The sequence below is a fragment of the Lepidochelys olivacea genome (genome assembly GCF_965140295.1).
Source record: "Lepidochelys olivacea isolate rLepOli2 genome assembly, chromosome: 12".
Taxonomy (NCBI): Eukaryota; Metazoa; Chordata; order Testudines; family Cheloniidae; genus Lepidochelys; species Lepidochelys olivacea.
Window position 1 is genome coordinate 39,842,162 of NC_140422.1, and position 23,757 is coordinate 39,865,918.

The following is a 23,757-nucleotide window of genomic DNA, read 5'->3' on the forward strand; positions in this document are numbered from 1 at the left end:
CCCTGGTCCATGGGGTGTTGATTGTTTTCACCCCAGCTGTGTGTGACGGGGTGCGGCAGGAGCACTGCACAGGGGTGTGGGATGGGGTGCGGCAGGAGCACTGCACAGGGATGTGTGATGGGGTGCAGTAGGAGCACTGCACAGGGTTTGTGTGACGGGGTGCGGGAGGAGCACTGCACAGGGGTGGGTGATGGGGTGTGGCAGGAGCACTGCACAGGGGTGTGGGATGGGGTGCGGCAGGAGCACTGCACAGGGGTGTGTGATGGGGTGCGCCAGGAGCACTGCACAGGGTGTGGGTGATGGGGTGCGGGAGGAGCACTGCACAGGGGTGTGTGATGGGGTGCAGTAGGAGCACTGCACAGGGGTGGGTGATGGGGTGCGGGAGGAGCACTGCACAGGGGTGTGTGATGGGGTGCGGGAGGAGCACTGCACAGGGGTGGGTGATGGGGTGCGGGAGGAGCACTGCACAGGGGTGTGTGATGGGGTACGCCAGGAGCACTGCACAGGGGTGTGTGATGGGGTGCAGTAGGAGCACTGCACAGGGGTGTGTGATGGGGTGCGGGAGGAGCACTGCACAGGGGTGGGTGATGGGGTGCGGGAGGAGCACTGCACAGGGGTGTGTGATGGGGTGCGGGAGGAGCACTGCACAGGGGTGGGTGATGGGGTGCGAGAGGAGCACTGCACAGGGGTGGGTGATGGGGTGCAGCAGGAGCACTGCACAGGGGTGTGTGATGGGGTGCGGGAGGAGCACTGCACAGGGTGTGGGTCATGGGGTGCGTCAGGAGCACTGCACAGGGGTGGGTGATGGGGTGCGCCAGGAGCACTGCACAGGGGTGTGTGATGGGGTGCGGCAGGAGCACTGCACAGGGGTGGGTGATGGGGCGCGGGAGGAGCACTGCACAGGGGTATCTGCACTCGGTGCCCCCAGGCAGACACGGATCTGCACCCTGTGCCCTTGGGCAGACAGATCTGCACACGATGCCCCCGGGCAGACACAAATCTGCACACGATGCCCCATGGCAGATACAGATCTGCACCCGGTGCCCCATGGCAGACATGGATCTGCACCCTGTGCCCCTGGGAAGACACAGATCTGCACGCTGAATAAAGCACTAATGATGGGCTAGAGAATTTGCCAGCTCGGGGCTCCGTTGGAAGGCATGAGAGGTGGTGAGGAGAGGCAGATGGGAGCAGCTGAGTAGTGGGGGTGCATGTGGCCAGATGCATAGCAAGTGCAGGGAAGGATCAAAGCATGCTGGTTTCTGTGCTGTGCAGCCGATCCCCCAGCCGAACAGCAGCCAGGGGACTTAAGCTGCAGCTAAGTCTGCTAAGCCGTCAAATTGTGTGTGTCTGTTCAGCAGTCTGACACCGGTACAGAGATTTGCGGCAGCAGCTTGATAATCCTGAGAGAAGAGGCTCCAGTCCTGCAGAGTCCCTGCCAATGGCTGGGCTCCGTTCCATTCCTGCCTGGGACCCCAGGGCCTCGCTAGTCAAGACCTTGGCAGTGGGGCCTGAGCCCTCCACGTCCTGGCTTTCTGCACATCCATGAAGGGTCCCGATCCTGCATTCATCCTTCCACCCCGGCTCAGAGCCCATGGCCACAGCCAGGGGCTGGCTGGCGAATGGGGGATCGGTCCCTCTACCAGTCCCCCGTCCCGAAGTCTTCCTGGCTGAAATCAGTGACAACTGGGTGCCGCTCACTCATGCCAGAGCACCTCCCGGGAAGCTGGCTGGGCCCAGGCAGGGGGCCTGCTGTGCACAGTATCCCTGGGAGTTGCCTGAGGATCCGGGTCACAGCCCTCCAGTGTTTGCAGGGTCCCCATCTGCCCCCCTACCACTGCGCTGACGGGGCTGCTAGCGGGGCATCTGCCCGGGAGAAAGAAGAGGATACAAGCAGAGAACAAGGGGGCAGGGAACCCCTTTCCCCTGGAGAGGGCTTACTCCTCCTGGGGAATACTGTTCTCTCTCTGCACAGCTTCTGGGGCTTCCTGGGTCCCTTCTCTGCAGATCCTGGCCCAGGCACTTTGTTCATTTCCATGCACAGGGCTGATCCCACGTTGATTGAGTGGGTCCTGAGCAGCCTGGAGGAACGGGTGCTCCCTCTCTGCCCATGTAACGGGCGAGTGCACCTGGCACTGCCCGCAAGGGAGAGCAACGAGCGCCCCTCTCGCCCGTAACATCGGGTGCTGCCCACCAGCGACATGACTCCCTGGTGTGGCTAGTAAATCAGAGGGGCGTGGGCCCTGTTCAGCTTCCAGGGAGGAGGTGGCAAAGCTGCTGTGGCCGTTGCTTGGAGGAGGTGCTGCCCCACAGAGAACAGCGGGCGTGGCCCCCTTGGTGGAGTCCATGGGAAGCTGAGTCCAGAGACCGGAGAGGGGAGGGCTGGCTGGGTGAGGCACCCTGAGGAATCACTGGGACAAATACCCTCCAGCTCCAACAGTGCCCCCTAGTGCTCAGTACCCAGAGCCCCCTGCACATCCCAGGCATGGGCCTGAGCCGCGAACTGGCGACACATGCAGCTTTCTCTTCCCAGAGTCATTGATGATCGAGTAGCTCATTAGCATCTCATCTGCATTCCCCACACTAACGAGTCCGTGTTCAGCAGGGTTTGAGACGTTTTATTCAGTTTCCTTAGAAGTGCAGGTTTCCGGGACACTGGAGCTGCTGCATCCCGGGGTGGCTAGTGACTCGGCCGGGCATGGGCCCTGCTCTGGCTTCCCGGGAGGGGGATGGCAAAGCCTCAGGGTGTGAAGCCGCTTGCCTGTCAGAGGGGACATCGGGGCACTGCCCAGCTGCCGCCAAGCCAGGGACATGGGGGCAGCAAGAGAAAGCGGCAGCCCAGAGTTAATCCCTCTCTCGGTGTGAGCGCTCCGGGGTTTAAGTTCATGGCAGTTCATACAAACACTGGGTTTGCTCCTGCGGGAGGGACAGAGCCGAAGGTTTGATTCTGCTCCTGCATTTTCCCCTACATTCAAACTGTGTTTAGAACTGCGTTTAAAACCAATGTAGAACTTGGGCCCTTCGGAGGGGAAAAGCCCTCGGTGCAGGGCATGTCAAAGAATTCTGCCGCTTGCAAACTGAGACGCGGTTTTAAAATGGCTATTTTTGTAGACCCTACCAAAACCTGCCTTTTCAAGTCTTGCTCCCCGGCTGTGTTTTCGGCAGCAGTTAAAGAACAAAGCCCCTTGTTAGAGCCGGGCCCGCACAGGGCCAAGGGATGGTTCAGGGCACAGTAGGCACTGACCCTGAACAGGGACTAGGTTCATCGGGGCGCCATCCAGGTCTGACATGCGGAGAACCGATCGCTGCTCGTCTGCTGGGAAGAGGCGGTGGAAAAAAACGATGCTTCTCTTTGGACATTACAAAGGGCAGGATAGTGCCCCTACTGCCCCCCGTCCTGCCCGACCGCCTGGCATAGCGCCCTCCAGCGGTGGTATTGTGGGCAGGGAGCACTGCTGGCCTCTCCTTGCCCAGGGGGCGTTTGCGGCGCTGGCAGCTGGGAAAACCCTCTCCCTGCTGGTAAGTGAGGCCATCTCATCCGGAGCACCAGAGCCCGGGTGCGGTGCAGAACCAGGCCCTCCCCCAGTGCAGGGCTGTAGGCCCTGAGGGCCCAGCCTTGTGGGTGAAAAGAGGCAGGGGTCTTCCCACGGGGAACAGAAGGCTCCGTCTCTGAGCCCACCATGCCGGTTGGCACCAGCTGACAGCCTCCGTGGCAGAGGCTCTTGGCCTGGAGCCAGCGCCCCAGCCCTGTGGGTGGGTGGGGGGCAGCCTGTAAGGTGAGGAGGGGGGAGCTTGCTTTTTGGTTATTGCTATTGGTTACTGCTATTGCCGGGGCTGCTTTGTGGATCAGGAGAGGCCCTCGGTCTCCAGGGCTGCTGGGCAGGGCCCTGATTCTCCTCTGGCCTCCAGGTGGACAGGAGCGAGGTCATCAAGAGCAACCTGCACCCCGTCTTCTCCAAGGTTTTCACGGTGGACTATTACTTCGAGGAAGTGCAGAAGCTGCGGTTCGAGGTGTATGACAGTCACGGGCACTCCAGCCTCGGGACACATGATGACGACTTCCTGGGGGGCATGGAGTGCACAGTGGGCCAGGTACTCGCCCTTGCTGTCCCCCCGGGGCAGGCGCCCGGGAGTCGCTCCTCTCGCCTGTCCCCAGCCTGTGGCCCAGCAGGGCTGCGGTGTTTCCTGCGGAGGAATCCTGCCATTCGGCTGTTCACTGCTCCCGGGTGCGGGGCTTCTCCATTCCTTGCCTGGGAAGGTGGCTCAGTGCGGCCTGCAGAAGGGCTTAGCGGTGCCAGGAACATATCACCGCCATAGCTGCCCGTTGCAGGATATTGTCATTGCGATTAGTGGCACGCCCTAGGAGTGGGAGTTCTGAGCGCTCCCGGCCTAGGATGGGCTGGCGTCAGACCCGCCGTGCGCTGACCTCCCAGGGCTGGGGAAGTCCCGGATAGTCTCTAATGGCATTTCCAGTGGGACTGGAAATCCCCCGGGGCCAAGAGGAAAGCGGAGGGAGGATGTGGTGGGTTAACGTGGCCAGGGCCAGGGAGAACTTGACGTAGCAGGGATGGCTCTCAGCTCCAGGAGAAGGGAGCGATTTCAGCGCTGTCAGGAAGCCCCGCTGCTTGGCACATCTTAGCGCTGACTGTCTGTAAAGGCCAAGCACTGTCCATGAATCGCTGGCAAGTCCTTGCCAGGGCCCCGCCAGGCCGGGGGAGCTCAGTGTGCGGTGCAGGCTTGGCTTAGCACTGGTTCCACCCGCAGGGGTTCACTGGCCCCCATGCTGACGTCCTCCAGCATGACTCGTGCCAGCGTCCCCTGAGTGACTCAGACGCTAACGTCTCGCCCGAGACGACTCCCACAGCAACGTGTCTCCTGGGGCCGCTCGTGCTTCAGCACGACTCCAGTGCCGCCATCTCTGGCATGGCTGTGTCTCCCCGGGGTGTCACCTGGGCCCATGGCTCCCCTGCCCCCATCCCCAGGGCATCGCGGGGGCCCACAGCTCCCTCTCCCCCGACTCACTCTGTCATCTTCCCTTCCAGATTGTGGCCCAGAAGCGGGTGACCAAGCTGCTGTTTCTCAAGTACGGGAAGTATGCCGGCAAGTCCACCATCACGGTGAGTGCGGCTGGCCTGGCCTGTGCCTCCAGGCTGGCTCCGGCTCTCCATTGCCTAGCAGTCCTGCTGCTCATGCAGCCTGCAGGGAGGGGGGACACGTTCAGCTGGGCCTGCTTGGGCCGTTCCCTTTGGAAGAGGACAGGAAGGGGCAGCCCCCAGAGCTGCATGGTGCCCTGCTCTGGCTGCCTCAGTGCCACACGGCTCTGCCAGGAAACCCTCGGACATGTACCCGTCCGACAGGCTCTGGAGCCTGGTGCTCTGTAGGCAGGAGCTGTCTCTAGAGAGCTGCCCGGTGCTCTGCTCCCCCAGCCCAGAGCTCCGCTTTGTATTTCTAACGCTGCCGACCCCACACCTGCCCCAGAGAGGGGTCCTGCCACATGCTCTGGGGCTCTGGCCTGGCTCACAACCAGCCAGGTTTGTGCTGAAGATCCTGCTGCTGCAGGGGCCGAACTCCCATTGCCTGTCTCCTCCTGCCACCTCCTCCTGAACTCCCAGCCCGTCCCACCCTGCGCAGACTAGCCCTGATCTGCCTCCGCCATCTCCCCAGACTGGCAGACATGGCTCAGGGCAGGGGTCAGTCCCCAGAACCCAGGTTCTCATCACTGGTCCCTGGCTCCTGCCCATAGCGGGGAATCCACATTAATTCCCCAGAGCCCAGACCAGCCACCTGCTCCATGCAGCGCGAGAATTGTGCTCTTTGAACGTGATGGAGAACACACTAAAGAGCATGCTGCGATGGCGGCCCCTGGCCCCCGCTGCCTCTCCCTGCCCTGCCGCCCCGGCCTGGCACATGGCATGTGCACAAGGTCCTCTCCGTGCCCTGCCGCCCGGCCTGGCACACACATCACTGCCAATACCTCCCAGGCGTGCTCTCTGCGTGGTGGCTCTAGCTGGCACCAGGCGGGTTTCTCCCTGGGGCTTGTGCCTGGCCGCTTGTCTCTAAGGGCCCCTTGGCACTCTCCCCTCAGGTGCTGTCAGAGGAGATTTCCGGCAACAACGGCTACGTGGAGCTGGCGTTCCGGGCCAAGAAGCTGGATGACAAGGTACCTTCGCCTGCTGTGGGGGGTGGCCAAGAGACTCTGCTCCACCTTCGCTGAGACCCTGGTGCCCCCAGCCCCCCGGATCGGGCGGGTGCAGCTTGGGAATGGCAGCATGGAGGAGCCAGCGTGGTTATTTGCTGAGAGCTGGGAGCTGTGGCTGCTGACTGACCTGGTGCCCCTCCGGCACCTTTCCAACGCTCTGGTGCTGCTGGGGGAGGCTGGAGCTACCCTCGGCAGAGCGCGCAATGGGAGCAGCCAGGCCAGCTCACCCCTCAGCAGCCTGGTCAGCAGGCCAAGCCCTGCCCAGCGACGGGACAGCATGGCGCTCAGTCCCTCCGCTGAGCCTGCCCTCTTGCTGGTGCCGCCATCCCAATTGAGCCCCAGCCAGCTCGCTGCACCCAGCTGTCCAAAGGCCCCCCACCCCCCGCAGGGGTGAAAGATCTCCCTCTCCCAGCCCCGCTCCCCGGAGCCCCTCGGGAAAGCACGGGCTGGCAGGGATGCTGGTGGGCAGTTCAGCATAGCCAAGAGCTGGAAGTCACCAGGGCAGGCTGCTGTAGGCACAGCACGAGGAGGTGCAGGGAGGAGAGAGGCTGGCTGGGCACGGGGGGTGCAGTGAGAATGCAGGGCCAGAGTGGGCACAAGGCAGGGGCGGGGAAGGAGCCCAGTGTGGCCGTAGCAGGGAGCAGGGCATCGCCGGGCAGGGGCGAGGGAGTGCCGCCTTCTGCGACAGGCCTGAGCGTGGAGGGATGGTACAGTGGCCCCTGGGTGCTCAGAGCCCCCATCCTGGGTAGGGCTGGTCCAGAGGCTGGTCCCTTCCGGCTGGGAGGACATGCCCCTGGGGAAGGTTCTGTCTGGGGGGTATCGGGGGAGATGGCCCGGAGGTTGGTCCTGCTGCTCTGACCTGGCAGGGCTGTCCCCATGCTGGCCCTGCCCAGGGCGGGAGGGCAGCACCAGCCGCGGAGCTCACCGTGCCCTTCCGCCCCACCTCCCGGCAGGATCTCTTCAGCAAGTCGGATCCTTTCCTGGAGATCTACCGGATCAACGACGATGGGAGTGAGCAGCTGGTGTACCGCACCGAGGTGGGTCCCTGCCACGGGCAGAGTCTCCAAGGAGCCACCAGCTGCCACCCCAGGGGGAAGGGAATGGAGAGACAAGGGTGGGCAGCAACGTGGGGTGGGGGCAAAGGGATGGGAGTGGGTGGAGGAGGGGCTGGCGGGGACGGGAGGGGTGATGGGGGCTGGAGGAGGGGATGATGGGGACGGGGGGGTGATGGGGGCAGAGGGCGGGCTGGTAGGGACGGGAGGGGTGATGGGGCAGAGGAGGGGCTGGCAGGGACGGGAGGGGTGATTGGGGGCAGAGGAGGGGCTGGCGGGATGGGAGGGTGATGGGGGCGGAGGAGGGGCTGGCAAGGACGGGGAGGGTGATGGGGGGCAGAGGAGGGGCTGGTGGGGACGGGGTGATGCGGGTGGGAGTGGGTGTGATGGGAACTCATTACATTGCAGAGTGCAGGCTGGCTGTATGGCCGTGGGCCAGGCAGCACCGTACCCCTCTGCGGCTGTAGGTGGCCCTGGAGCTGGGACGCTGGATCCCTCGCCCCTGAGCCCCCGACCCCCTGCTTGTCACTCCCAGGCAGCTCCCCCCCTGGAGAGGATGGGCAGGGGAGCCCCGCGGCTCCATGCTGTCAGAGGATCCTTCCCCGCCCACTCCTCTCCTCTCCTCCAAGGCTTCTGTCCCCCGGGAGCCGTAATGGGCTCTGCCTGGGAAGGGAAGAGGGGATGAGTGACGGGTCCCCCCGCTGCTCCCTGTGCTCACGCCCTGCCTGATAGGGGGCCTAGGAGGATTAGGCACCTAGCAGAGCTATTATGCTGTCAGGTGCTGTCTGCCCCACCTGCCGCCTGGGCCCTGCCGTTCCCTTCCTGGCACCAGGGCGGTGGGATCCTGCAGGGAGGGGGAGAGACAGAGGCGAGAGGGGCAGTAGCAGCTTGGATGCCGGTCCAGGGAGTCTCTCCTCTAGGGCACAGCTACCTAGCGCCTCCCCCTGCCGGAGTGGGGTCTGGCAGCTAGAGCACAGGGCTGGGCGTGGGACGGCCTGGAGACAGTCTGCTGGTGATCCTGCATGACCCTGGGCAGGGCCCTCCCCTCTCTGTGCCTCAGTGCCCCACCTCCGCAGGGGTTGGGAGGGGGCAAGGGCCACTCAGGGCTGTTTGCAAAACCCACTGGGCCTCTCTGGCAGATGGAAGCCGAGTGAGCACCCAGCTCATTGCTCAGGGGTGCCCTGCCCAGGCCGTACGCCAGCAATTTGCACCCCCAGGCGTGTGATGCAGGCTCACGCTGCCCCTCTTGTGTTTACAGGTGGTTAAGAACAACCTGAGCCCTGTGTGGGAGCCATTCAAGGTCTCGCTGAACTCGCTGTGCAGCTGCGAGGAGAAGAGGAAGCTGAGGGTGAGGAAGGGACGGTGGGAAGCCCTGAGTAGCCTCTTTTTTTGGGGGAGCTGAAAGGGGCCACCTCTCTGAGTCTCCTGCAAGGGGGACCAGCCCTGTCACAGTGCAACCTGCCCCCAGGGTCAAAGGCAACCCAGGCATGATGGATCAAAGGAAATGCATCCTGATGCAACATAGGCTCGGCCTGCGGAACTCACTGCCGCAGGACACCAGTGTGTTTGTGAGTGTAGCCTCTGCAGTGACACTAACACACAGACACATGACCAGGGCCTTCGGTCCTCCTGCTTCAGAGCCTGAACCGGCCCCCAAGAAGGGCAAGTGCCCCCCTCGTGCGCTTACATAGCTGTCCAGGTGCATTGGGCCCTTCCTCTGAAGTGTCCTGTATAGCCCAGGGCTAGAAGGAGACACCCTGCTGCACGCACAGGTGGTCAGTCAGGGCTGGGTGCAGGCAGTGTAAGCCCGGCGAGGGTCTGCGGGAGGAATGGGGGGAATGCTGGGGGCTGGGAAAGGCCCCTCCCTCGAGAGCGAGTGAATGAGGTGGGGCCCTCTGGCTGAGCTGTGCTCCTCTCCTTGCAGTGTGTCGTCTGGGACTACGACTCCAGGGGGAAACACGACTTCATCGGAGAGTTTTACACCACGTTTGAGGAAATGCAGAAAGCAAGTGGGGAGAACAAGGTTTGTGGGAGGTCTGGGTCTCCAGGTGGGCCGGCTGCTGGTGACAGTGCACATGAGGTGACTCAGCCCTTCCGTGTCAAAGCCCCTCGCTTGTGTGTGCCGGGTATTCGCCTGAGCTGGTCACATGTTGGGGGCAAAGCTTTTCCCGTGAAAAATGGCCGACTTTCAACACTTTCAACTTTCAATTGTCTTTCAATTGTCACCAAAATGGTGGTTTCAAATTTTTCAGGTTTTTTTGGGGGGGGAGGAGGAATCTAGGAAAACTAAAACAAAAATTGGTTGTTTTTGTTTTGTGGTGTTTGTTTTTTCCTCTTTTCTCCCCCTTTCTTGACATTTAAAATGAGAAAAGGCAAAATCCTCAAACTATCAAACCAGCCCCCCAAAATGTGCCGGTTTTTCTTTTGGGCTGTTTTGAGACACAGACTTCCCCCTGTTTGACCAGCTCCGGGGTTCAGTCCGGTGCACAGTCTGGGCACGGGGCTCGCATGTGCAGCGGTGCTGCAAGAGGCTCTAGGCCAGGCCCGGCAGGGTGCGTGACTGCGGGATGCGCGGGGGCGACAGGAGTGTGTTGTTGCAGTGCTGGGCGGGTCCGGGAAGCTGATGGAAGGCTGAGCTCCCGGGCTGCTCGTCCGCAGATCACAGATCTCCGCTGCTCTCTCTGTTGTGCTTCAAGGTCCAGTGGGACTGCATGAACCCCAAGTACAAAATCAAGAAGCGAAATTACAAGAACTCAGGCGTGGTGATCTTACTGGAGCTGAAGGTGAGAAGGGAGCCAGGCCGGGCCTGCCCTGGGCGTTTCATGGAGCTCTCATACCAGCGCTTCGCCCTGTATTGCAGCGCCCCAGGGTGACCACGGGGAAGCTGCCCAGTGCCCAGCGGTGACTCAGTACCCCTCAGCTGTCCTGGCACCTTGATGCCAGAGGGGCTAGCAGGAAGTGAGAGTGCCTTTGTACTCCGGTGAAGGGGCTGGTCGGGCAAGCCTGCAGGACATACTCCTCCTCTGGGGCTGTTTGGTGAAGGAGCAGTGACGAGGAGAGCTCTGTCCCAGCTCGGTGACACAGACAGACATGTCCCGCTGTATCCATATCCCTTCCCGTGCTGCAGCCTCCTTGGCTCCCAGCGCCCGGCTGGCATCCCCATGCTGTCTGGCAGGCAATTGAGCTGTTAGCAGTGCAGAATGCTCCACATGGGTCTGTCCTTCCGGGCTGCTTGTGCCTGGATCGCTGCCTGGGAGAGGCCAGCCAGCTGGCCAGAAGAGCTCTGGTCTGTGCTGTCAGGGGCTGGCTAACATGGCCTTTGTTTGGAAGCTCCACAGGGTGTACTCCTTCCTGGATTACATCATGGGCGGATGCCAGATCCACTTCACGGTAAGTAATGCTCCCTGTCACCCCGCTGGCAAGGCCTCTGTGGCAGGGTGTCACGGAGTCCCCAGGCGATGCTCTGGAACTGCTCCCCTACGAAGCCAGGCAGGACTCTGGGGGAGTTTCCTCTCTGGGAGCAGCCTGTCTTCAGGACACACAGCTCACACAGCTTCCACCTTCCTGGGTCTGACCTTGGAGCATTCAGCATCCTCTGCCCCTCGTGTGTTTCCCACAGCGAGTCCGCTCAGGCGGGGTCCTGGGGAAGCCAGAGGGTCCTGCCCTCCAACTCCACAGTCAGATGGGACTCTCAGCCAGCCAGTAAAACAGAGGTTTATTAGACGACAGGAACATGGTCTAAAACAGAGCTTGTAGGTGCAGAGAACCGGACCCCTCAGCCGGGTCCATTTTGGGGGGCAGTGAGCCAGACAACCACGTCTGCCCTTCACTCCATGTCCCAGCCAGCCCCAAACTGAAACTCCCTCCAGCCCTTCCTCCTATGGGCTTTCCCCTTTCCCAGGCCAGGAGGTCACTGGATTCCTTTGTTCTCCAACCCTTTAGCTCTCACCTTGCAGGGGGAAGGGCCCAGGCCATCAGTTGCCAGGAAACAGGCTGTCGGCCATTCTCTGTGTCCAGACCCTTGCACACACCTGCCCTCTAGGGCTCTGCAATGATCATACACCCTTACCCCACCACCTAGATACTTAAGAACTGCCTAGGGGAAACTGAGGCACCCCCACACTATTCAGAGGAAACATTAAGAACAGTCCCGCTTCATCACACAGGGATGAGCAGTGAGCCCGGAGCAAACCTCATCCTCAGTCCCCGGACGGAAGTGTTAGAACCTTGCACAGGCATTGATGCTCCTCAGGCCCTTCCTGGGGAGCAGATGGGTCAGGAGGCTGGAGGTCAGGCCTGGGGCATTCCATGGGGCACTAATTCTGGAGGCTGCTTGGTGGCCTATGAGACACGCGTTTGGTGAGCTGTTGTCTGGCTCCCGGGGGGAAGATCTCCACATCACACAGAGGGGCCAAGGGCTCCGTGGGCGTAGAGCGTGAGCTCTCCTCTGCCAGCATCGGGATCATTAGGCTTCCCGGCTTGCCCATCCCGCACCCTGTATCAGCATAGGGTCGTTCCACCCGTAAGGAACAAGAACGGCAAAGTGGACTGACGAGCCACTCCTCAGCTGTGCCCTGCTGTTCAAGGGCCCCCAGCAGGGGCATTTGGAAGTGCTCGTAGCTTCATGCCCAGAGAGAAATATGTGGTACCTCGAGCTCTCAGCTCCGCAGACGCGTGGCTCCGTAGCACGGCTCCCATCTCTCTGTCTCTCAGTGTGCTGCCTGGGAGGGACAGTGCAGCGGTACGTGATTAACAAGAAAAGCACGGGGCCAGGTGCACGCTGGCTGCAGTCCACAGCAGCCGTAAACCCTGATTTTACGGCTGCTTCACTGGCTGGACTGGGGCAACACAGCCAAAAGGTACCAGTGAGCCTGCCCCACGCTGTTTGACTGCTGTCTCAGCAGTCGGTACCGCTCCTGCTTGGCTAGAGTCATCCATTAACATCTGCACCGAGATCCCGACCTTCAGGGCATAGTCGCCACATTCAGCCACGCAGAAGGTGAGTTTGAATGGGACGTACCTAGTGCAGCCAGCAGCAGTCCGGAGCCCCTGCTTGGACCCTGTGGCAGGTTTCTTTCCCTCCCAAGATTCAGTTTGCTAGAGAAAGGAGGGACGCAGACGCAGTGTTTAACTCTCTGAGTCCAGGAAGGTTCTAAGTGGCTTCTCAAGGGCTACTGACACCTCAGAGCCAGTCATGGTGCAGTTGCCTTTTTCATACTCCAGTCCTATTAATTAAAACACTAACTAGTGAGCTTCTTTCCCTGCAGATTGTAGGGGCTTGGGATGTGCAATAACTGCACATGGGCACACAGCTGGGTAGCTGTGCATTTAAACCACCTGCTGCACACGCAGCTAGCTGAGTTGTGTGTACAACTGGACACATAAATTAAGCACACGGGTGTGCATGGTTTTTTGCACATGCAAATGCAGATCGGTCTCTAAAAACACCCTTCTTTCTTGGCTTTGCACCTGAGTCTCTGTCACACTGTGGTGCTGGGCATGAGCCAGGCTCCTGCCCTCTGCTCCTTAGTGTTTTGCATTCCCTGCTGTTAGACCTTTGCTGGTACTTGGCACAGATTCCTCATTAAAAATGAAAAAACAGCCAGCCTCCAGATTGCATTTTGCAAAAGCATCTTCTCCCTAGAGTGAGTCAGACCCACAACATGTGGGAAGCAGACTGCTTGGCTCTGCTCCGCGGCATGATACAAGCTGAGAACAGTGGTTGGTCCCAGGAGCAAGGCCTGTCATGTTGTGAGACATCATGTCCCATCACTCTGTGACATGGCTCGAAGGGGAACGGCAGAGCAGAAACGCTGGCTGGCTTAGCCCAGCCTTGCTTGCCGCCTGTCCCTTCTGAGCAGCAATTAGAGAAGTTTGCAGGAACTTTTAGAAAATTCCTCCCCACTGCTCTTGACACCTGTCACCGGTGCCGACCTCGCATGTGGTATCACAAACCCCCCTCTTTTTGCAAGCCACAGTGCACCCTGGCTAACGTCCCTGAGCGAGGAGGTGCCAGGAGGATGTCACAGAGAGAGGGGATGTTAGGAAAGGTGGGTTTAAAAAGCCTTTTACTGCTGGATGCTCCCCCCTACCTGCTTCATGAGTCCGGGGCTGGTGAGTGGGCTTAGCTGTGTGCCCCTTGGTGGGTAGAGGGGGCTTCTCTGGGCTCCTTGGTTCTGCACCTGCCTGGGGCTCCCTGGGAATGTTAGAGAGCTTTCCTGCCGAATTCTGGGTACTTGTGGCATGTGCCTGGGCTGGCACTGATGTGCTGGGAGCCCTTCTGCCGTCCGTGCCACTGCCTCTCTGGGTGAGCCTGGGCCACTCCCGTCTCTCCCGAGTGGCCAGTTCCCCTGCCTGTACCTGGGCGATAGCCGTGAACCCGGGGCTCTAGGCGAAGCACTCTGAGATCCTGGGCAGGAGGGGCAGGACTATATCGCGCAATGTATTGCTGATGGCTGAGGCCCAAGCCCTCCAGCCAGCTGAGTCTGCTCACAGTGGCCGATGATGCATACTAAAAAGCGTGCCAGCCAAGGCGTTGGGGGCACTTCAGCGCTCCCCAGAGCAAAGGGGCGCAGCTGGTTCCCATTCTCCTCGCCCACCTCTTGCTGGAGGCTGGACCGAGGCTGACAGCGTCCGGGATGCTGATTGCCTTCACAGGGAGCAAGACGGCGGCCAAAGATCCCTGGGGGATCGGCCAGGTGGGCTGGAAGGGGCAGCCCCACTGGGGTGGGAGTTAATAGCAGACAGCCCCTGCGTAGGCCCTCGCCTGGCGGCCTCACGGGTCTATTCAGAGCAGGGTGTGGCATTGCCTCTCTCGGATACCCAGCCGCTGACCGCCTGCCTTCCGATCCCAGGTGGCTATTGACTTCACAGCGTCGAACGGAGACCCCCGGAACAGCTGCTCTCTGCACTACATCAACCCCTACCAGCCCAACGAGTACCTGAAGGCGCTGGTGGCAGTGGGAGAGATTTGCCAGGACTACGACAGGTGAGACAGCCCTGGGCTCTGTTTGTGCCTGGCCCGTCCGGCTAACCCGAATCCTGCCCATCCCCGCTGGGGAATGCTGGAGCTCAGAGCTGGCTGCCTAGGCTCCAGCCCATTGGGCCCTGGTCTCTCAGCTGCTGCTTGCCCGCAGGAGCCGCCCCAGCCCACTGGCCTGCTGGGAGCCATCACCACCCCCCAGCAGCCCAACTGCCTCTGGGCCAGCTCCTCCTCTCTGGGTTTTTTCAGGCTCTGCCACATAGAAACAACAAGGTCCCAGACACCCCCAAGCTGCCTACCCCCCTGCTGCCCCTAGTGAGAAGTGGCCCAGCTTGGCCCACTCCCCCAGCTGCCAAGCCCTTCCACTGCGGGGAGCTCGCCAGGATGGACCCCTCCCAGTGCGGGGGAGGGCAGGCGATACACTGAGTGCTCCCTGGGCACCCCCATGCCAGGTGGGCCGGGGGAGGAGTCCCTGCAGTTTGCCATGGTCCTGGTCTGTTCCGGGGGCTCCTGGGGCAGAGGGGTCTGTCGCAGACACTGAGTGGGGCGGGGCTGGCATTGCCAGCTGGAGGCTCTGCGTCAGGGTTCACTGTGCCCTGCCTGGGCCCCCCGCTCCCTGGAGGTCCCTTTCTGGGGTGGGGGAGGGGGTGGTTGGGTGCTGGGGCACCGGAGCAGGCAGGAGCGTCTGACATCTGCTTCCTTCCAGCGATAAGAAATTCTCTGCCTTAGGGTTTGGCGCAAGGATCCCACCCAAGTATGAGGTAAGACCCCTGCAGGGTAAGAAACAGGACTCGGGGAGGGGAGTTGAGGAGCAGCATGGTGGGGATGGGATGGCTCAAGGGCTGAGGGGCGGGGGGCTGGGGAGGATCTGGGGCTGAGGAGTGTAGGGCAGAGGAGGCTACAGGGACTGAGATGCAGAAGAGGCTATGGGGGGGGCTGAGCAGCGGGGGTGGGGGAAGTGATGGGACTGAGGAGCAGGGGCAGGGGGGACTTCTGTCCGGGGCCGTGAGGTTGGCAGGCCCGGGCTGGGCGGCTCCCACTTGCCTCAGCTGCTCCCAGCTTGCCTGCCTTGATTCCCCCCCTTCAGGGCAGGGGGGTTTTGGCTGATGGATTCACTTGGGCAGGCCTCCCTCTCGCTGGTGCTGCCGCGATGCGGAGCGGGCTCCGTCCCGGGGAGCAGCGCGCGGCCCTGACATGAGACACGTCACGTCGATGGCACTTGCCGTTTCTACAGAGCAGGGCAGACAGAGACCCCACGGAGAAATGACAGGACTAAATGTGGTCTCCAGAGCACGTGCCGGGGAGGGCTGAGGCCGAGCGGTGCAAGGGCTTCACACGAGGAGGCAGGGGGAGCCCGTGCGTTGTTTGCCCTTTAGCCGCAGTCCAGCCAGGGGAGGCAAGGGGATAGAGAGGCAGAGCTAGAGACGTGTCCTCACTGCACACAAAGGGGCTGGGGACATGGGGGGCTGGGAGCCCTCCTACATTCATTCTCTGCTCTCTGGTAGGTTTCCCATGATTTCGCCATCAACTTCAATCCGGATGATGATGAGTGTGAAGGTAAGAGGCTGGCAGCGGAGTGAGAGCCCGCCCGCTGTGCACCGTGCCAAGGCCCCGGGGGGGCAGCCAGGCCTCGCCCCCTCTAGCCCTTGCTGCCGGGAGTGTGTGTGGAGGGCACTGCGGGCAGGGGTGCTGCTGCCCTCGACGGCCCTGCTCCCACCCCCCTCTCCCTGCTGAGCACGGACGCTTCCCCTCCTGCCCAGCAAGTTGTGGCCTCTGCACTGGAAACGGACCGTGTTCCCAGCCAGGGCCTCCTCCCGAGGCTGCCCAGGCCCTGCTTGCTGACAGCTGTCAGCACCCCCACGAGGAATGGCTGAATCCTGGCAGCCTGTCTGCCGGGCGTGTGGGTTGAGCCGGGCAGTGGGGCCTGGACCTGCCTCATTAGTGTCCTCACTGGGGATGGGCAGGGCGAGCTTAGCAGCCCTGGGCCGGGTGCATCTCAGCGCTGTGGAATTGCTGGGCCGGGCGGCTCCTCACCTGACCTGATGTCCCCACTAGGAATTCAGGGCGTGGTGGAATCCTACCAGAACTGCCTGCCGAAAATCCAGCTCTACGGCCCCACCAACGTGTCCCCCATCATCTCCAAGGTGGCCAGGGTGGCGGCAGCGGAGGAGAGAACGAAGGAGGCCTCTGTGAGTACCTGCCCCGTTCCTACCTGCCGAGGGGCCTGGGATCTCCGGCACTTGCTTTTCTGGTTGAGGGGTCCAGGCTGAGCTGAATCTGCCTGGATGTAGACCGTCCAGCTGTGCTGTGCAAGCCTCTGCCAAAGTCCTGGGCTTGGCATGGAGTGTCAGCTGAGCCCGTAGGTGGTGGTGTTTGCAACATGAGTGACCTGGCTGAGACCCTCCTAACTCCTTTCACATGTGATCTCTCCAGGGTTTGAGTCCCGTGTCTCCAGAGGCGAGAGGCTGCTACCGTGGCCTGGGGCAAGCCCCTTAGGGTAACATTGTCAAAGCGACTATGGCCCAGTGACTCAGAGAGGTTCCGATGCGCGCACCCCTGAGCCAGGCTGGCAAATGGGATGTTGGCTCCTAAGACAGCGGGGCACTTTTGCAAATGTTCTTCATCTGCCCCCTGGGGTTGTATCGCTCCTGGCTCCCGGGACACTGGGAGGCTGAGTTCACGCTGCGTGCCTTGGCTGGAAGGGCAAAGTGTTCCTCTTCCGCTGTGGAGGATGCTGAATCTGCCCCTCGGAGAGCCTGCTGCAGCACAAGGGCCAGGCGGGAGCAGGAGTCAGTGGCAGGGGAAGAGGGGGTGCACCGAGCAGAGATGGGGTGAAACTACGTGAACCTTCAGCTGAGAGCCAGGGAAAGCTTCCTCAGGGTGAGACGTTCCAGGCTGTGGGGAAGGCCCATCACGCAGGACTCAGGCCTAGTAGGGAGAGGCCAGTCCTGCCCAGCGTGGCTTGGCACTGTTATCGTCAGCCCCGTGGCTGCTGGCTGGGCATCAGGGCTAGCCTCTGGCCATCAAAGGAATGTCAGCTCCTACCTCAGCCGCACGTGCCGGGAATGTTTAACGTGGGAGCAAGCGCCCAGTCCTCACACGCAGGGCGTCTGCCTGAACGGACGTTCGCAGCCCATTCCACAGCACGGCCGGCACGCTCGGCCCTGGCGGACCTGGAGACGTGACAGAAGCCAAGTGCTTATTAGAAGATCCCGCGTTCCAGTGGCTCCTCAGAACAGGCCTCCTTCCGCTCTGCTCTGTGTCCCCCTGTCCTCCAGCAGCATTTGATCAGCTGTGACTCAATAGCCAAACCCTCAGGGGCCCCTGTTGTTTCTGGCAGGTCGGTGTGGAGTTACTGGGCCAGGCTGGCTGAGTAGGGAAAGGCCAGAGGTTTTACAGAGCTCTTTGGGGGACAGAGCTCTGCGGCTGGGGGAGCTGGGGGGAGTGACAGGGATACATGGAGCCAATTCCTGGCTCCAGAGATGCAGTGCTCGGGGCCAGTTATCCCGGTCTCCACGCAACACCCTAGTCACCTGGCACTTGGGCAGAGGTGGCATCTCAGGGCATCTGCCATGGACTGTGCGTGCGCGCACTGGGCAGGGCGGGCAGGGGCTTTTCATTAAAATCCTGTCAATTATTTACACCCGTGGACGTGGAGCTGAGCCTACCAATTAACAACGGCAGCTAATGCATCATCCTCAGCCTGTGCGCTGTCCCCGCTCTGCGGCTGGGGGAGCTGGGGGTAGTCGGGGCCCAGCAGCCGTAAGACAGGGCTAGAAGAGGAGCAAGGAATCGGTCGCTGCCTGGGCTGGGACGGGGTTATCCCGAGTGGGATGGTGGGGGGGCTAGCCCAGCTCAGCCCAGTCCCCCATAGCCGCCCTCCCGCCTTTGCCCCACAGCAATACTATATCCTGCTGATCCTGACGGATGGGGTGGTGACCGACATGGCAGACACGCGGGAGGCCATCGTGCGGGCCTCCTACCTCCCCATGTCCATCATCATCGTAGGAGTGGGCAACGCGGACTTCACCGACATGCAGATCCTGGACGGCGACGACGGGGTCCTGCGCTCCCCGAAGGGGGAGCCCGTCCTCAGGGACATCGTGCAGTTCGTCCCCTTCAGAGATTTCAAGAACGTGAGTCGGCCCCCGAGCCCCTGCCGTAATGACCACATGGCTGTGTGACAAAGTGGGACTGTTCTTAATGTTTCCTCTGAATAGTGTGGGGATGCTTCAGATTCCCCTAGGCAGTTCTTAAGTATCTAGGTGGTGGGGTAAGGGTGTATGATCATTGCAGAGCCCTAGAGGGCAGGTGTGTGCAGGGGTCTGGACACAGAGAATGGCCGACAGCCTGTTTCCTGGCAACTGATGGCCTGGGCCCTTCCCCCCTGCAAGGTGAGAGTTAAAGGGTTGGAGAACAAAGGAATCCGGTGACCTCCTGGCCTGGGAAAGGGACAAAGCCCATAGGAGGAAGGGCTGGAGGGAGTTTCAGTTTGGGGCTGGCTGGAGACATGGAGTGAAGGGCAGAGGTGGTGCCCCCCGAAAATGGACCCAGCTGAGGGGTCCGATTCTCTGCACCTACAAGCTCTGTGTTAGACCACGTTCCTCTCATCTAATAAACCTCTGTTTTACTGGCTGGCTAAGAGTCCCGTCTGACTGTGAAGTTGGCGGGGCAGGACCCTCTGGCTTCCCCAGGAGCCCCACCTGAGCAGACTTGCTGTGGGAAGCGCATGGAGGGGCAGAGGATGCTGAATGCTCCGAGGTCAGACCCAGGAAGGTGGAAGCTGTGTGAGCTGTGTGTCCTGCAGACAGGCTGCTCCCAGAGAGGAGACTTCCCCAGAGTCCTGCCTGGCTCATGGGGAGCAATTCCAGAGCATCGCCCAGGGACTCCGTGACAGGCTGCGACCACGGCATGTGTCTGTGGTGTGCCCATCACTGTGGCATCAGGGAGAATGGTTTAGTGGGTAGGCACAGAGCTGGGACTCGGGTGACTTGGGGTCACATCCTGGCTCTGCCACAGACTCCATCTCTGGCTCTGGGCAAGTCCCTTTGTGGCTCTGTGCCTCAGTTTCCCCATCCCCGGGGCTGGTGGCACTGCCATACCTCCCAGGGTGCCTCTTCTCCTCACACCCCCTTTGGTCTCCATGGGCCCTTCACAGTCTGGCCGCCCTCCCTCCCAGTTCAGTAAAACCATGCCCTTGCTCCGTGCCTCAAAGGAAACTCTCCTGCCCCTGCGGATCACAGGGGGCAGGAGAGGGCGTCCCGGCCTTTACCCCCCCGGTACCTTCCTGTGGCTCTGTAAGCCAAGGGTCTCCAGACACCCACTTTGCTCTCTGGTCTCCATGCTGAAACAAAGGGTGAGACAAGGTGGGTGAGGGGACAGCTTTCACTGGACCAGCTTCTGTTGGTGAGAGAGACCTTCCGATTTCCACGGAGCTCCTTGTCAGCTCAGGGAAAGGGACTCAGAGCGCCCACTTGTCCTCCCGGTCAGCGACGCAGCTGCACGAGTGCAGCGCTTTGGTGAAGACGCTCTTATGCCGATGGCAGAGCATCTCCGGTTGGCGTACTTAACCCTCCACCCCCCAGAGGCAGTGGCTGTGTTGGCGGCAGAAGCTCCCCCATCCACAGAGCGCTGTCTGCATTGGGGGGGTTTTCACACCCCCGAGCGACCCGGTGCTACCGGAATAGGTCTGTAGTGTAGACGTGGTCTGTCGCGGCTAGACACAAGATCAAACCACCGATAGTTTAGAATAAGCAGTTAGCACATATTCTAAGGGCCCATTCAAGGGGAAGGGGCTGAGGGGCACCCCTGCAGCCACAGGACAGAAAGCAGGGTTAGTGGCTGCCGCTTGTTGTAATAAGCCCGTGACTGTATGAAGCCCAGGGTTTTTGGTGTCCAGCAGAGTTCTGCACATAGGCGCCCAGGCTCGTCGGTTGAAAGTGCTGTGCGGGTTTAGAATCCTACAACCCTAGAGGATCAGGGTTGGAAGGGACCTCAGGAGGTCATCGAGTCCCACCCCCTGCTCACAGCAGGACCAGTTTCTGTTGGGGCTGACGACGGAGAGGTCACATACAGCGTGATCACTTTGTGCGACGGGTTCACCCACAGGCGATGGGGTGTTTTTGTCTTTTATCGTTGTCCTGTGTGCGTTCATTCGAGAGTGTAGCAATTGTCTGGTTTCACCCACACAGGGTGTGTCTACACCACACTGAGACACCTGCAGCCGACCCGTGGCAGCTGACTCAGGCTCCCGCTAAGGGGCTCTTTAATTGCAGTGTAGACGTTCTGCTCTGGGTCACCCCACCTGTCAGGGTCCTAGAGCTCAGCTCCAGTCTGAGCCCAAATGTCCACCCTGCATTTAAAGAGTCCAAAGGGGGTGGGGTGTGTGTCTGGGACATGGGTGCTGTGTGTAGCACTAGGGGGGGAGGGTGTCTCAGTGGGGTTCTGTGTTGGGGACATGGGTGCTGTGTGTAACACAGGGGTGTGTGTCTGGGACGCGGGTTTTCCTGCACATGGAAGGTGGCAGTGAGCAAGATGCCCCATCAGGGAGCCCTGGCCTACATCTCTTTGCCTGTGTCAATGCTCTTCTCCAGGAGCCGCCGGGCCAGGATCTCCAGCCATGCTAGACAAACGTCTAAGCAGCTGGGCTCCCCAAAGGGCAGACACGCAGTGTATGGATTTCTCTGGCTCCATGCTGGAATCTCTCTTGATCAAGCTGAGCTGACACTGGGTGTGCGGGCGAAGCTGCAGATGGAGGGAATGGCTTCTCTGGGGTTTTCATGGTCAGCACAGCTGCATCTCCTGCGATGGAATTTGGGCAGGGGGAGGGGGAAATCTATATTTTGTATTTCTGGCCCCTCTTGAGATCTGAGCTGCTTGGGCACTTCAAGGGCTAATTGATCCTGACTGTCAGTAACTGAAGCTCCTGGAGACTTACTGTCTTTTCCTTTCGCCACAGGGAAACCTAGAGCCACTGGGCAAGGTTAACCCTTCAGATGCTGTCGTGGGAAGCACTGGGAAATGTCAGAGCCCATTGATGTAGTCCCGAGTCCCATACAAATGCGAGAGCCAGCTGGCCTTCCTTGTGTGCCCCCTTCTCTTGGGTGCAGGTGCATGGGCTAATGGCAGTTATGCTCCAAAGGACAACGGGGCAGTGCGGGGAGGGGAGGCTGTTCGCCGCTACCCTCCAGCTCTGTGCTGAGGAGCGACTGGCTGGAGAGCGGCTGGGAGAGGCCCGGAACCAACGGCTGCCCTTTGTCTTGCAGGCCTCGCCCACGGCCCTGGCGAAGTGCGTGCTGGCCGAGGTGCCGAAGCAGGTGGTGGAGTATTACAGCTACAAAGCCCTGCCGCCCCCGTGTCCCAACGCCGATTCGCCCAACTCCACCCTCAACTCGCCCCAGTGAGGGACTGCCCCGCTCCGTGCCACCTGCCAGCCTTCATCCCTCAGCCCATTCCACGGTGGACAAAGAAATAAAAGGAAAAGAAGAGCAAGAGTGTGTCACTGTCTGAATCATACAGGCTCCCCGCAGCAGCGAGCGCTGGGCCCCAGGCAGCCTCCCCCACCGCCCACACGTCATCCTGCACCCCCTGCCTCCCCCGGCTGGGTAAAGCCTTGTATTGCCTTCCTCACGCCGTCTGAAGGACCCAGCCAGCGAGCTGAGCCGGGAGTGCTGGCCTGGGGGCCAGCCGTGCAAAGGCTGTGGGAAGTGAGGGGGGAGGGGCATGCTTTGCTGGTTTCTGACTCGGGACGGGTCCCTGCTCAGTTTGAGAATGCGTTTCCGGCTTCTGGGCGTGATGTAGTGACCTGGCAAAGGGCCTGGCACGGCCTTGGATGCAGAGAGGTGGGTGTTTACAGTGTGATGGAATCAGGCAGGCAAGGGGAGAGAGGGTTGCAGTGGCTGGTTAGCCAGCAGAGAGCGAGTGAGGGGCTGGCTGGACCCGGAGATGGTGATGCAGAGCAGAGCCTGCTGCCTCTAGGGCACTGGTTTGGAGGTCTCAGGAGTACTAAGAATGGGATAGGGAGCCGTTCAGCCTGGCTCACGGGGTCTAGTGGCTGACAGCTCTTGGGTGAGTGACCCATTTGTGCAATGAGTTTGCTGGGTCTCAGGCCAGATGTTAGTGGTCAGGGATCCCCAGCACCTAGTGCTTAAAGTGCTGGCTCAGTTCTTGAAATAAAATTGCTAAGTGAGCTGGGAGACTCCCCCTGATTGGCTGTTTCTCCCCTTTGCCCACCTCCGGGGGAAGAGCAGCCAATCAGATCTGCTGTAGGGAATATACATACACCTATGCACACAATGTAGAGTCCCCTCTGTCTGCGAGAGCTTCTTGTCTGCTCCCATGCTGCATGATCTCCCATCTTCGGCCCAGATCCCCAGCCCTGGACCAGCAGCCTCCCTGACTGTGGATCATGTCAGCATCCCCCGGGGTAACCCCTGCTGCCTGTCAAAGAAGCATGGGAAGCAACCTGACCATCCTTTGCAATGGGTCTGGAGTGGCCTCTTAACTGGATGGCATGTCCCCAACACAGCAGACGTGCCGGGGGCCCCAGTGCATTGAGCTGAGGCCAAGTGAGAACTCCCAAGGTGGCATGAGATGCCCCCATAACATGGCACGTGGGAGCTGAAGACAGTTCTGCTGCTGTCTCTGGCTGCCTCTCTCACCTGAGACTGTACAGAGTGGGGGCCAAGTCCTGCCCCCACCCCCGCACTGTGCTGAGCCCCAGGAGCAGCTGGTTGCTGGGCATTTCCCAGCCACCCTTTGCATATCATATCAGAGTATTTTAATGAACAACAAACATAACCAGGAAAATATATTAACCCCCATCTTGATTGGCAGGGTCTGATCAGCTGGGAGCCACTCCCACCTCCAACAGCAGAGCGATCTCATGGCATGGGGGGAGCCAACAAACAGGGAGCTCGGTCAGACCCAAGTGACACACGCTTTGCTGGCATTGCCTCCAGCCTGTGCAGCGAAGCGGTGACGTAGGCATGGCTAGGCCAAAGCTGCCAGTGAAAGGGATCCCCAACCGCTTAGTGTTGCCACTCTCCTCCATTTCACTTCCCCGTCAAGTGCATGATGCTAGCTGGGCTCATTCACGTTGCCAGTGTTTCCAGCTGTGCACATTTCTCTGTGTACCGTGTGCTTGTCAGTCACTTAGCGTCTGCATGACGAATCTCATGTTCTTGCTGTATGGGAGGAATGAGCCAATAAAGGCAATGTTACATTTCCCCCCGTGTTGGTACATTTTATTGAAAGCTGCCTGAGCAGAGCAGAGGTCCCCCCTACTTGGGAGTCCTCTGTGCCCCCCTCGGGGCACCAAGTTACGCAATGCTTTCCCACAGCATGAGTATTCCTGCCTGACCCCCGTGGTGATCAGCTCCTCCCCTATGATGATTGACGGCCCTTTCCATGTGTAGCCTCACTGATGTCTCTGCAGATGCTCCACTTGGTGACGGTACTCTTTTACAAAACCCCTGGGAAATTCCCACCCACAAAACGCTGTTACCTTACAGGCCACGTTGCCA

General features: G+C 60.7%; 1 protein-coding gene across 1 annotated transcript in view; it reads left to right on the forward strand.

Moving 5' to 3' along the window:
• The window catches only part of CPNE7 (copine 7), a 35,917-nt gene extending 12,457 nt beyond the window's left edge, over positions 1-23,460 (forward strand). The window contains exons 3-16 of the mRNA XM_084644334.1: positions 3,910-4,092; positions 5,043-5,117; positions 6,086-6,160; positions 7,153-7,236; positions 8,510-8,599; positions 9,176-9,274; positions 9,948-10,034; positions 10,582-10,641; positions 14,106-14,239; positions 14,940-14,994; positions 15,739-15,790; positions 16,289-16,422; positions 18,133-18,369; positions 21,499-23,460. Of these exons, the coding sequence (XP_084500460.1) occupies positions 3,910-4,092; positions 5,043-5,117; positions 6,086-6,160; positions 7,153-7,236; positions 8,510-8,599; positions 9,176-9,274; positions 9,948-10,034; positions 10,582-10,641; positions 14,106-14,239; positions 14,940-14,994; positions 15,739-15,790; positions 16,289-16,422; positions 18,133-18,369; positions 21,499-21,636 (1,503 nt within the window). The 3' untranslated portion in view covers positions 21,637-23,460. The remainder of the gene's footprint in view (positions 1-3,909; positions 4,093-5,042; positions 5,118-6,085; positions 6,161-7,152; positions 7,237-8,509; positions 8,600-9,175; positions 9,275-9,947; positions 10,035-10,581; positions 10,642-14,105; positions 14,240-14,939; positions 14,995-15,738; positions 15,791-16,288; positions 16,423-18,132; positions 18,370-21,498) is intronic.
• The last annotated feature ends 297 nt before the right edge of the window (positions 23,461-23,757 follow it).